We start from the raw sequence: 14,146 nt of genomic DNA on the forward strand, positions 1-14,146 counted from the left end.
TGATAGGTATTTAAGTGAGTACATTCAGAAGTACCAATAGATTTAAAATTTACATTTAAAAAAAATCCTCACCTGAGATTTTGTTTTTAATTAAAAAAATTGATTATAGAGAGAGAGAGAGGAAAGGAGAGGGAGAGAAAGAGAAAAAGAGAGAAGTTGCCTCCCATACAGGGATCAAACCGGGTAAATTTCCTGAATGGGAAATTGAACCGGAGACCTTCTGATACACGAAACGATATTCCAATTAACAGCCACCCGGCCAGGGCAAAATGTGCATTCTTTTTGTTCCTGCAGTTACATAAGATGTGTACCTGAGCTGAATTTCTTACAAAAACCTGAGAGGTCATCAGCTAGCTGACTATCAGAAGTTGCTGGAATCACTGCCAATCTGTTCATTATTCTCACCCACTCTGTAATTAAGGAGAACACTAAAAATTCCTATCTAAAGACAAGCTATATAAATACCAACTACGAGTTTCCTGAGTTATTTTCTGGAAACTTGCTAGCCTTCTCTTTCCTGTGACCTTCAAATCAGCATCAATAATCCAAGGAAAGAGCAGAGGACAGTATAGTCAGAGACCCCATCCTAACAAGTCACTTGATGCACAGACTCTCCCACTCGTCCCCTTCCCTTGGACAGAGCGGGGACCAGCCCCATTATTGGAGAGTGAGAAGTGGCCCATAGCAATAGCAGGTTAAGTGTCCAAAAAAATCCACATCGAAGCCAGTGACGCTGGGCAGCTTGGATAAATATATGCAGAATATTCAGAAATAGAACATGTGGCCCAAGAACAGCTAGTTAACTGAAGTCTGTATCTAGTCACTTTATGCAACTCTGCCTTTCACTGAACAACAGCTATGTACCTTATTACTATAGCCATTAACCTTATCGCCCAACCTCCCAAAAGATGTTTAAGTCTAATCCTAACCAGGGCCACCATTTAATATACTATTCAGTGTAATGTTTTCTCAAAAGGGAAAAAGAGGTGTTCCCTTAGCACCCCTTATATTTGTATCTTTTTAAAAAATATATATATTTTATTAATTTTTTACAGGGAGGAAGGGAGAGGGCCAGAGAGTTAGAACCATCGATGAGAGAGAAACATTGATCAGCTGCCTCCTGCACACCCCCTACTGGGGATGTGCCTGCAACCAAAGTACGTGCCCTTGACCGGAATTGAACCTGGGACCTTTCAGTCCGCAGGCCAACGCTCTATCCACTGAGCCAAACTGGTTAGGGCTTGTATCTTCTAATTTTTCTAATGCAGTACAAGCAAATGTTCAAAATTTGGTAAATTTAATTGCATCTAACATCTCCTTGCTAGTCTCCAGGTGCTAGAGATTTCTTGTTACCTCTATTCATAAATCTTTAAAAAGCATTTACTTTTGATGTAACCAAAGATCACAAAATAATCCTATACAATAAAAGGTTAATATGCAAATTGACCAAATGGCAGAACAACCAGTCACTATGATGTGCACTGACCACCAGGGGGCAGACACTCAATGCAGGAGCTGCCACCTGGTGGTGAGTGTGCTCCCACAGGGGGAGTGCACTCAGCCAGAAGCTCTGAACTGGGCTCACCCTGGCGATTGTAGCAGTGGTGGCAGGAGCCTTTCCTGCCTCCGTGGCAGCGCTAAGGATGTCCGCCTGCAGGCTTAGGCCCTCTCCCCAGGGGGCCTAAGCCATCAGTTGGACATCCTCTGAGGGCTCCCCGCTCCCAGGGCTCCTGAACTGCAAGAGGGCCCAAGCCGAGCTGAGGGACACCCCCGCCCCGCGTGCATGAATTTCATGCACTGGGCCTCTAGTTTAAAATAAAAACCAGCAGAATAATTGTATATGGATTAAAAAACTGCATGCAAACAAGATAATGGTTTTTTTGATTCTAGGTTATTTAATGTTTTAAATCTGGGTTTAAATTAGCTTTTCCCAACCCAAAGAACAATTTTCAGAGATAGTAACTTTGAAGATATAATAACCACAAAAACAAAAACTCATTAAGACTCATGATAAAGAAAGAGTCTAGATAAAATACTGGTGTCTCACCCAGATGGCCAGATCATCTCATGATGAAGGACACAGATCTGATGCATCTTTCTTCCACATTCGGTACATTCAACAAACCTGGAAGAAAAAAGCCAAAATATCTAAAGACTCGAAATAATAGTTTTTAGAAGTTTTTAAAAGCTCTTTACTGTTACAGGTAGAACAAATTTCAAAGAAATTAAATGTGACATTTTAAAATGTGACTGGAAAGGCAGTAAAATGTGAATGATCTCTACTGCTTAAGCTTCCAAATGAGTCTGCCACCACCCTGGCCACTCTAGGAATGCTCACCACAATGGTACATGCCAGCGCTATGCAAGGCCTCACCAGAAAGGAGGGCCTGTGAGCTTGTTTCAAAATGTGGAGGACAACAGGGATGAACACATGGCCCTGGGCAGAGGTAGCTTGGTGCTTCTCTCGGGCCTATGCAACACCAATATTTGGTCGCTTTACTGAAATGTAAACAAATACTAACTGTAATGTAAACATCTACATTTCTACTGTCTATGTTATTAGTTGTATGTATATAGATTCAGTCCAAGGATATAGAATCATCTCACTGGCCATGCAAACCAAGAAAATGAAGGGAAGAAAGGAAAATCAAAGTGTACTGACTATTCAAGGAAATCTACTTACAGTTCAGGATCCAGTGTGTCATTTTTTCTCTTGGAAAACTGTTCTTTATTTATTGTACTAAAGAGAGAAGAGGGACACAATGAGAAAAAGCGATGTAGAAAGGTGAGCATTCTGACCACCGTTCTATCCCAAGGAACAAATCTCATATGATAAGTGGATTATTTAAGTCCATTTTTCAGGGAAGTCTAGTCAAATAACTTTTTATATTAATAGAAAATGTCAATATCAAGAAAACATATTTTAGTCTTAAAGGTGAAAATTCCTTATAGTATTTATTTAAAAATATTCACATGGCCTCCCAACCATCTGGAACTGACACATCACACACACTGACAGACTCACAAACACAGAAGCTAACACTCTTATCATGCTTCATCCAGGATAAACTTCAGGGGGCCCAACTCTGCCTGCTGGGGTGATTCTTCACAAAAATGAGGGCACTTCCACATCTACACGGTTTCCTACTAGTTACACTCTAGCAGGACATCTCTACATGGCTCTAGGCCTCGCTACTCTGGAGACCAGCAGCACCAGTGGACCTGAACTCAGACTTTGAGGTCCACAGCACTCCTGCAGCACCAGCAGGAGGTTTCTTGACTCTTCAAAGCCACAGATGCACTGTGAGAACACGTGCTAAGACACTCCACAGTGCCAACAGGAAGGCTGCCTTCCTTTCCTGCATCAGGGAAACCGAGCTAGAGTCCTGACTTCCCTGGTTTAGCCAACGGTCAGAAAATCTCCATAAGGCTCAAGGGACCTAGTACCTACTCCCCAGATCAAAGCCTGACTGTACTAAATTGTACTTCAATGGTGATTAAAGTTAAAGTGCAACTTCAAAAAGCCCAATTTGGAAAAATTAATCAGTTTTTCAAAGAAGCCCTGTTTTACTAGTAACATAACACAATTCCATATTTTTTTGGAGTGCTCGGAGCAGCTTTTGTTTATTATGGGTTAAACCAGAAAAGAAGCTGAAGAATATTCAAAGTATACCAAACAGTTCTTTCATTCTAAAACAGTCCAAATTTGAAATACAATGTTTGTCTAAATCTCAGAGATTAGAAGTACTCTGAGCCCTGGCCAAAGTCAGGGTGTGTGTGGGAGGCAAGCAATCGATATGTCTTTTTCACATCGATGTTCCCCCTCTTCCACCCTCTATCCCTCCCCCTTCCTCGCTCTAAAAATCAATGGAAAAAATATACTGAGGTGAGGATTAACAAAAAACAAAAAAATAAGTACAATGAGGCAGTTAGGGACATGTTTGAAATTTTTTTTCCTTGGCATTTACCAAAAAAGAACTTGTAAGATCTCAAAAAGCCCAACGAAGTCTCTAAGCCACTCTGACAAAGCCTTAAGGTTGTTTAATGCTATTCACAATTATAGTGATTTCTGTATTATTATCTAAGATGAGAAGGCTGTAAGATTTTGTTCAATTCCCCGCAAATTCAAAACTGTTAATAATGAAGTTCCCTGGCACTACACACTTTCAACATTTAGGAAAGAAGCTGAATGTTTCCTTATAGAAGAAGTATATCTAAAATGACCACCCAGTACTAATGTAGTCCCTCTGTCAGCACTAACAGAACTGATAGAAATTTATTTGTGCTAACCAATATGGCGGCCACTAACCACAGATGTCTATTAAGCATTTAATAAGTAGCGAGTGCAAGTGAGAAACAACTTTACATTGTATTTACTTTTAATTAGTTTGTATTTAAGTAGCCGTCTGGGGCTAATGGCTATCATATTGGACAGCATAATCCAAGACTACTCAGAAGCCTAAGCATAATCACCTGGAAATAAACAGAAATAGGATGGCACTTTTGAAAAGAAGCAGGTACTTACGTTTGAGGCTGGGAAGGGTCATCCCCCAAAGAAACGCTCTCCCCTTGGATTTCATTGAAACACTTCTCACAGAAATGATACCTGTCGGCAAGAAGGCCATACTGGGGTGAACTGTTCCGTTCACACAACACAGCCCAAGCCAAGCAACGAAGCCACCAATCACAGCAGGCCAAGGAGGGGGACGGGAGCAGAGAGCAGGTCATCAACGGCGACAAGGACATTCAATGATGCAGATTTATGGGCCCCACAGTATGGGTTTTGTTTTTTTTTTGGTTTTTTTTTTTTTGCAATCAAAGCCAAATGCAGACAACGACAAGCATGAGGGAGGAAAAAAAAAACACAAAACAAAACAAAGGAAGAAATGAGGGATTGCAGGATAACAAAACAACATTAAATGCAAGACAAGACAACACAAAGCAGAAAGCCAAGGCAAAGCACAGATTAGCATTAAATATCTCAAATGGGATCACAAGTAGCAAATAAAAAAGTTTCACTTACATAGACCTACACCCTTCATTTCAGTAATTAATGCTAATTGATACAAATTAATCAGAAGGAAGGAGAATATACTGGGGAGAGAATAATTGCCATCCTGTTACCTAAACATCATTTTCACACACTTCTCCCCACTTCTTTAAAAAAAAAAATCCATTATGGATACAGTACCAGGGAACAACTAATCCAAAACCAACTGTGGGTTGGAAAAAATTTTCTTTTTGATCCCAAGGAAGCCACATTAAAAAAAAGCCCACACGTTTTTCAATGAAAAGTTTGCACAAGCAGTTAAATACGGATTGTAACCAACTGATATAGTTAAAAAGACAAAAGGAAGGCAATGGTGTGTGTAGATTCCTTGGTACAAAGATTTCAAACAGTGTAAATTGATGTTAAAAATACAAAAATGGTATGAATGTTAAGATTGTAGCATGAGAAGTTTCATGCTGGTGGTTATTTGATTTTTTGAACATAAGGTGCTTAAAACAACTTGAGACCCACTTTTTCCAGGTTTTAATCAGTAAAACACTATGGATACGAATGACTACAAAGCACTAAGGGAGTGCACCAAACTTTTTGTAAATAAAACAAAAAGTTGAAGTGACTCTTTCAAAGCTAGGACTACATCTGTAGCACACAAGTTCAGAGAAAACACCACCATGGGCTTGGTTTTATTACAGAAGAGTGTTAATCACTAGCCTTGCTCTTTACTGTCTCAGAGCCCACAGTAAACACTCCCATACCCATACTGAAAACAGGAGACAAATTATGGTTAAGATAACAGTGAGTAAATTTTTGTAATTACTGCCCAAAAGGAAACATCATAGAGAAAGGGCACATAGCAATACTAAAACATTTTTTCTAATCAGTTTCTTTTCAATGTGCACAAATTCGTGCACTGGACACTAGTATTATTATAAGCCAGGGCCCAAACAAGTGATGCAAGGCTACTTTCTTCTATAAAACTGTGTATTTCTACAAAGGCAAATTGCAAAACCAGAACTTGTGCTGTACAGTTGTTCTCAAGCAAGTTACAGATGAACCATGACCTTATGTGTGTTGGTCCATGTGCATGCACTCTCTAGACAAGCACACACATGGATCATGGGCCACACATGGTCAAGCTTACCTGTTCTGGTAACTGTAATACGTGGCATCACGCGGGATTGTGCACAACTGTTTGCCATAGCAACAGAGTGTCTGTGGAGAGAATTCCAACTGCAAAAGAAACCATTCATTAAGTAGTACACAGGCCTGAAGGACAAGCTAGAATATTTACATGGGCAAATAAAAAACCAAGTCAGTGAAGTTTTAATTCTCATTTATGTTAATCATAATGTGCTGTTTCCAAGACAGTTCACAGAACTAAAACCGTTCTAGTTTACTAATTTATTATTTCACCACTGTGAGTAGACTTAGTGGTCATATCCTCTCAGGACTTACCAAAGAACTCAATAGGACAAGAGGAGCTTAATGTGAATTGGGGTGCACAGGCAGACAAGTACACGACAGGTGGAATGCACCCACAGGAGGTTATGATCAAATCCCTACTCCAGATGAATTTATAATCTAATGATTCAGGATTCTAATTAGTCAAGTTTTCAACACAACAATTATCTGTGCAAAAAATTCTTACCTTTCTACCACAACAATATCCAAGGCTTTGCATGACTGGGTCAATTTCTTGTTCAAAGACCTCAGAGAGCTTGGAGCAGTATTTGTACACGCGCGATGTTTTCCGGTTATATAACCAGGCGTTGTTGAACATAAGCCAAATGTCATCCACATACTGCCAGGGCTCCTGATACTGTCCAGTGTCTAACTTCCTCTTGATGGTGGAGAGATCCATGGGGATCTTCACAATATCGAAGTAATCCTAGGACAAGTAACACCAAGCAACATTACTCAAAGTCTCAGTACATTTAAGGCAGATAGCCTATCTTCCTATTATCATCATTAATTTCCAGGTAATGTTGAGTCTTTGACCCGTCTATATTTCAGAAGAGTTGATTGATTCAACACCCTTTAAATCATTAGTCTACAGAGATGTGAGGCAGGTCAAAGGAAAGAGCAGAGAACAGAGCTGCCACAGACTTTCCATATGCCAGGCTTATGGTCTACAGAAACAACTGCAGGTGCTTTACCACATAGTATAAGTACAATCAGTTTAAAGACCCTAAAATTTTAGTACTAGAAGGAAACTAAGTCCACAACATCAGTGCTCCATCTAAGGCCACAGGAAAATATAGGGGGGTGGGGGGTGGGAGAGGGAATTCCCGACGGATTTCCATCCTTCGCAGCACTCCATTGCCTTATTCAATACTACTTAAAATCCTCAAAGGGAACCTGCTAGCAGACTGGTGTAAAGGCAACTTTAAAAGCAGATGAAGTTGCCTGGCCAATGTGGCTTAGAAGTTGAGCGTCTACCCATGAGCCAGGAGTCACAGTTCGATTCTCAGTAGGGGCATGGAGGACGCAATCTCTCTGATGTTTTTTCCATTTTTCTCTCCCCCTCCCTCTCTCTGAAATAAAGTAAAAAACAAAAGAACTCCACAAAAATCCTCTGGAGAACTTAAGATAGCAGCTGATTGAAATAGGCCTTTAAGGTCTTCCAGTTTAAAAAAATAAAAGCTAAAATAAAAGCTGATGAAGCTAATTTGGGTCTATCTTTTCCATAAAAAAAAAAAAAAAATACTGCTACTCCAGTGATAAACTATATGACTCAGGAATTCCACTAAGTATATATCCAAGAGAAATAAAAACATTCACCACACTGCCTTGATCGGTTTGGCTCGGTGGATAGAGCTTTGGCCTGCGGAATGAGGGGTCCCGGGTTCGATTCCAGTCAAGGGCATGTACCTTGGTTGCGGACGCATCCCCAGTAGGGGGTGTGCAGGAGGCAGCTGATCGATGTTTCTCTCTTATCGACGTTTCTGACTCTCTGTCTCTCTCTCTTCCTCTCTGTAAAAAATCAATAAAAATATATTAAAAAAAACCAACAAAAAACAAACATCCACCACACAAATATTTGATGCGGATATTCCCAGCAACACCAGTGTCAACAGTAAAAAATGTGTAAACAACCCAAATGTCTAACAAAAAATAAACTGGTGAAGAAAATATGGTATAACCACACAAAGGACTATTCCTGGGCCATAAAAAGAACTGAAATACTGACTTGTGCTACAACAGGATGAACCCTGAAAACATTATGCTCAGTGAAATAAGCCAGTTACCAGCACCACATACTGTATAACACCGTTTAGTGAAATGTCCAGAATGGACAATCAAGAAAGCAGGCTTATGGTTGACTGGGGGTACTGGCAGTGGCGGCTGTGAAGCAGATGGGAATGACTGCTCATGGATATGGGGTTTCTTTTCTTTGGTGGGCTGGTAAAAATGACCCCAAACTGACTGTGGTGATGGTTACATATTTCTGTGAATGCACAAAACCATTGAATTATATACTTCACATGAATGACTTACACCATATGTGAATTATATCTGAATAAAGCTGTTGACAAGTTAAAAAACAAAATCAGAAGTGCCACCACATACTTACAGGGATTCCTAGAAGCTGAGGGTCCACAGGTTGACGAAATGGGAGGGATTCTGGATCCTGTCGGTAAAGTGCCTCCAATGTTGGCATCAGTGCCTGGCGTAATTCTTCTGGTTTGAAAACTTTAAGAGTACATTTAAAATTAGTTACCAATTAACCATAAAAAGAGAAAAAGTTCAAGTCAAAGCTATGAATATATCTCAAGAATCACAAAATACAAAAATGCCTATGTTGTCCCCATGGAAGTATCACTAAGGGTGGGTAGCACCTTCAAAGCACCATGTCTTGTAATCCTTAAACACCTTTTATGGTTCAGCTAATTTTTCAGTCAGAAATTTTGTTTCTCCCTCACCCAAGGAACCATTCGATTTTTTAGAGAGAGGGAGAGAGAGACAGAAGCATCAATGTGAGAAACAGGTTGGTTGCCTCTCGTATGTGCCCCATCCGGAAAGGAACCTACAACCTAGGTATATGTGCCCTGACAGGGAATTGAACCTGGGACCTAGGTACGTGCCCCATCTGGAGTGGAACCCATGACCTTTCAGTGTATGGGACGATGCTCCAACCAACTGAGCCACAATGGTCAGGGTAGTTAAGATGGTCTTGACCAAGTAGAAAAAGAATCCCAAACCTTCCAAAAATTTATGAAGAGACTTGTCAAAGTAATGTAGGAGGAGGAGGATGCTATCAAGTAAGAATAGAAAGAACTCATTCACAATATCAGTATTTAACAAGCTAGAAATTGGATCTGGTATTGTTTTATTGCTGAAGGTACCAGAAGCACTCCAAGAATAGTCCCTCATTATGTTTCAGAACTTAGGAGGAAGACATATTTACAATTTTAATGGCAAATGTTAGGTTTAAGTCTAAGGAAACAGACTAAATTGTTATTGCCAGAACACTGGACTCAGTTTACCAAATTATGTTCCAGTGTGTTTTGCAAAAGTCAGAAAAGAGTTGCATGTGTGTCCCAAATGGAATCAATTTAAGCTGTCATTCAAGAAGCTAGCCATAAAAGGTCCAATTTTGAGCTTTAAAATTACACTTAGAGCACAGGCCTTATTTCTGCTATTTACAAATAAATTTTATCTTCGGGAAGGGATATGTTAGCACTTCAGGTATATTTCACCTCATTATGGGGGCTGCCATAAAAAGAAAAATCAGACAAACAGATGGCTTCTTTTGTCTCTCATACTAGGTTGTATTCAAAATAAACAGATTTTGAGCAAACTTGTGTGATTAGCTGTTTTAAAGAGAATCCGAATAGTAAGACTGGGTTTGTTGCAGCCCACATTAAAACAACTACTCAATATATACAACCTTACTTTTAAGTGAAAATAATTTCTTAACCCCAACATTTTAAAGTACATTAATGGAACACTTTTATAAACATCCTCTCCAGGAGCCAGGAGACTCTCCCTTGAGATAAGCCCTGTCTGTTCTGTGCCACTGAAGAGGTCACTAGAGTTACAGGAAGTTCTAGTCCTACACTAATTTCTGTGGGAATGTTTGAGTTTAACACTGCGTTAAGCAGCACTGCTTTGTCGACTTGATTCATCAATATTCAGCAGGGTGGTTCAAAGCAGAGACTTCATAGCTGACCTGGGTTCACTTAGCAGCTGAGTAAGCTGGGGCAAGTTACTTATTGAGCATCAGTTTTCCTTTCTGTATAATGGGATCAACAGCATCAGAGTTTTTATAAACTTATCAAATGAGACAATGCAGTTGTGTGGCATAATGCCTGGTGCACAGTAGGTTAACAATGTTATTATTGCTGTTATTTTTTGCATTTCAAGAATATTACTTAATTTCTCTCCTCTGGAAAATACAATTTTGACATACAACCCTGAAGAAATGATGGGTATGACTGACCCAATAATTCCAGGAAGGAAATATACCTTAAAATAAATAAAGTAAGTAAATAGGTAAATAAATTCTTTTCCAACATTAGTTAACGAAAAGACCAGGACAAGGGCTCCAAGCTTAATGAAATCACATGAGAGTCCATTTCCGAGGTCCAAGAAGCCTCATCCCATTCTTCTCAAGTTCTGTTTGTCCCTGCCTTCAGGAACACAGAGCCCGGGACTTACTCTTCTTCTTTGACTGTCCTGGAGCTGGAGACGACTGGGTAACTGAAGTACTTGGCTGGTCTTCCTCCTCTTTCGTCTCAGTTTTTATTTCAGTGCCTCTCTCTTCTGTTTCTGTAGGTTCCACTTTACAGTCTTCTGCTTTAGTCTAAAAGGCAAGGTAGGTATTTTAGTATTCTGAACACATGCAACTGGAAGCAGTAAAGATCACTGACTGACTTACGTTGTCTCCCCCAGCCGCCCCCACGAGTATCTGAAGACCCTTTTTTCAAATGGAAATCAATGAAATGAGATTTAATTATCAGAATACGTTCCTGTAACATGTTTAATTGGGCTTCTAGACTGAGTTCCTTACCAAATCATAGTAATTGCCCTACTCTCACCTCTGGAATATCCTCTGGCTGAGTATCTGCTGGTTCTGGCTGATCCACTTCCATTTTAGCCTCCATTTTCACTTCCTGTGAGGGCTGCTTCTCAGGAATGGCCTGAGAATTCACTTCTGTGCTACTAGTAGATGGAGGGTTTGACACCTGACCCTCAATGCTTACAGCTGGCTGGGAAAGCTGGGCAGAGAGGGGGGACAACACAAAAAATTTGCCAATTATACAACCAGAATTTAAGCTACACAATAGGATGGCATGGTTAACCCCCTATTTCTAGGCTGGTATCATTACATCTTATAGAGCTTTCACTTACTGCTTATTTCATCCCCTTGTAATAAAGCATGCTTTATTTTATTTTAAACCCTCACTCGAGGATATGCTTAGAGAGAGGAGGGGAGAAAGAGAAACATAGATGTGAGAGAGAAACATGGGTTGGGTGCCTTGCGTATGTTCCCAAACTGGGGATCATAACCATAACCCAAGTATGTGTCCTGACTGAGAGTTGCACCAGCAACCCTTTGGTACATGGGATGACGCTCAACCAAGTCACTCTGGCCAGCGTAAATTATGCTTCAGAACAGGAGACTTAGGACTTAAAAATACTGGTTGACCAGTTGCATATAAAAGAGCCATCAACTGGCTTTTGTTGATTCTCATTCTGTGGTAGTGTGTGAGGGGTGAAGGTTTCAGAGGTGACTGCCTAGAGGAGCTCACATTTATAGAGAAATGGAAAGAAAAGAAAAAAGGATGATTGCCTATCTTGTTTTGTTTTTAACACTTCTCATTAGGACATTTCAAATGTACAGAAAAGCAGAATATAATGAACCCTCATACTGCATGGCTGTTTGGAATAATCACATTCTAAAGGGTAAATGTCCATTCTCTGAAGTCTTCCAATAAGAAACCTCATAATGAGAGATTAGTATTTTCAGGAACTACCCTACGTAGAATAAAATCAAGTTTCCTTTTGCACTCTGCCCTCTCTTGCCCATCAAAGGCCAGGATGAACCAGTCAGTAGTGAACAGTGTTTTATAAAGTAGACTTTTAGCTCAATATTGACAGAGAACAAAAACAGTATCAGGGATCAAGTAGAAGATTCTAAGCCTTCACCCATCGAGTTCTGTTAGTAGGATGCAACTATTAGATGTGAATTTAGATGTCTACTATATATAAAACGAGCCTCTCACAAGGAAGCTACAAGCTGTTCCAAGCCCATACTTTTCTCATCTTAGATCATAATTTTCTAACCTTGGCTAGGACCACAAACACTTATAAATTCATGATTTTGTTTTGTTCATTTGCCCTCATATACTACAGCTCAGACTATTTGAAAAAGATTCTTTAAAATTTATGTGAGTATACTAAATGTACTTGAGTCTCTCCCCTCATGGTCCCCTTATATGCCTTAAAGCCTCAGAATACAACATGAAACAGCATGGTCAACATCAGACCTAAACAAAATCTCTCAACTCCATCTATGCTAGTACTACAACAGGAAAAAAGAAAAGTAAAATGGGTAGGGAAAGTAAGAAAGAAAGAAAAGAAAGTAGAATCTAGTCTAGCTGGGCAGACAACAAGAGACAAGAGAATTAACACAGCACAAAAGTACTTTAACACCACAGTACAGTTGAAACAATTCCACCCAAACCCAAGTCTGCTTACTGGAGTGGCAGGCTGTGGAGGCAGCAGTGGTGCCGTTGGGGTGGGAACAGACGCCGATGTACTCTGCTGTGAGAGAGGCTGCTGCTGCAGCTGGTCAGCTGAAGAAGCAGCAGGAAGTGAAGGCTGTAGTTGGGGAGGAAGTTGCGTTGGTGGAGGTGTAGGTGTCTGCCTTGGAGGTGGATGTAGAGCCTGGGACTGTGGCCCAGGTGGCATTGCTGGAGGTGTAGGAACAGGGGCTGGAATTGCTGTTGCTGGTGGCTGCTGAGCCCCTATGCTTGGGGGAGTGTGGTGAGGGGTGGGAGTACGACTAGGTACAGGAGAGGGTGAATTCTGATGCAGAGCTGGTTGAGGAAGAGGGGGACAGTGAATGTGGCTCCCTTGAGATCCTGGAGGCATTATAGGAGAGTTCACAGGGCAGGAAGAACTGGACATTTGTGCCTGTTAAAATGAGAAACATAAGATGGAAATTAAGAAGAGAATTAAAGCAATATTTACATAGGCAGGCTATATGCATTTAAGGACACAAACTGATTAAACAAAAATGACAATGAATGCCTCCATTTAAAAATGTGATAAAACTTGTTATTGGGGGCATATATCTTTGGATAATATAGTACAGTTAAGTAAACGGCAAAAAATTCAGCTGAACGGCCTCAGTCTCTACAGGGGCATGGGACAGGTGAGTACACATACACAGTGGATTTTGGCCTTCCTATGCTCTCTTCAGCTAGAGTTCTTCCTTCTGCACAGCAGTTGTAACAAGATTTCATTTTAATGTGTTCATTATTTAATGAACTATCAATTTAATTTCTTTCCTGGTTTATAACAATTAACATGCCTATGCCACAGAGTACTCACTTCACTGTTCAGAATACCACATGTCTATACTGTTTATTTTTCAATCCTCATCAAGGACATTTGTCCATTCTTCTTTTTAGAGAGTGTGGAAGAGAGAGGGAAATATCAATGTGAGAGGAACACATCGATTGGTTGTCTCCTGCATGTGCCCTGTCCAGGGCCCCGACTGGGGAGGAACCTGCAGCCGAGGTACATGCCCTTGACCAGAATTGAACCCAGGGCCCTTCGGTCCACAGGATAATGCTCTATCCACGGAGTCAAACCTGCTAGGGCTATACTGTTCTTAATAAAAACTTTTAAAAAATCATCTACTCTTATGCACTATTGTTGCCATCCTCCCCTGTATAAAACCTAGACCAGAGGTTCAGGTTCAAGAATCACAAAACTGCCGAAACCGGTTTGGCTCAGTGGATAGAGCGTCGGCCTGCGGACTGAAAGGTCCCAGGTTCGATTCCGGTCAAGGGCATGTACCTGGGTTGCGGGCATATCCCCAGTAGGAGATGTGCAGGAGGCAGCTGATCAATGTTTCTCTCTCATCGATGTTTCTAACTATCTCTCTCCCTTCCTCTCTGTGAA

At 40.6% G+C, this 14,146-nt stretch overlaps 1 protein-coding gene across 4 annotated transcripts in view; it reads right to left on the reverse strand.

Moving 5' to 3' along the window:
- Positions 1-14,146, reverse strand: part of EP300 (E1A binding protein p300) — a 71,669-nt gene that overhangs the window by 14,811 nt on the left and 42,712 nt on the right. For 2 of the 4 annotated variants that reach the window (XM_059681438.1, XM_059681436.1), the window contains 9 exons: positions 12,713-13,150; positions 11,050-11,229; positions 10,670-10,814; positions 8,583-8,701; positions 6,657-6,896; positions 6,150-6,238; positions 4,526-4,636; positions 2,684-2,740; positions 2,048-2,125 (listed from right to left, as the gene is read on the reverse strand). In XM_059681438.1, the coding sequence (XP_059537421.1) occupies positions 2,048-2,125; positions 2,684-2,740; positions 4,526-4,636; positions 6,150-6,238; positions 6,657-6,896; positions 8,583-8,701; positions 10,670-10,814; positions 11,050-11,229; positions 12,713-13,150 (1,457 nt within the window). The remainder of the gene's footprint in view (positions 1-2,047; positions 2,126-2,683; positions 2,741-4,525; positions 4,637-6,149; positions 6,239-6,656; positions 6,897-8,582; positions 8,702-10,669; positions 10,815-11,049; positions 11,230-12,712; positions 13,151-14,146) is intronic. The other 2 variants (XM_059681437.1, XM_059681439.1) reach the window with 2 other exon arrangements.

This window comes from Myotis daubentonii, chromosome 2 (assembly GCF_963259705.1).
Source record: "Myotis daubentonii chromosome 2, mMyoDau2.1, whole genome shotgun sequence".
Lineage (NCBI taxonomy): Eukaryota > Metazoa > Chordata > Mammalia > Chiroptera > Vespertilionidae > Myotis > Myotis daubentonii.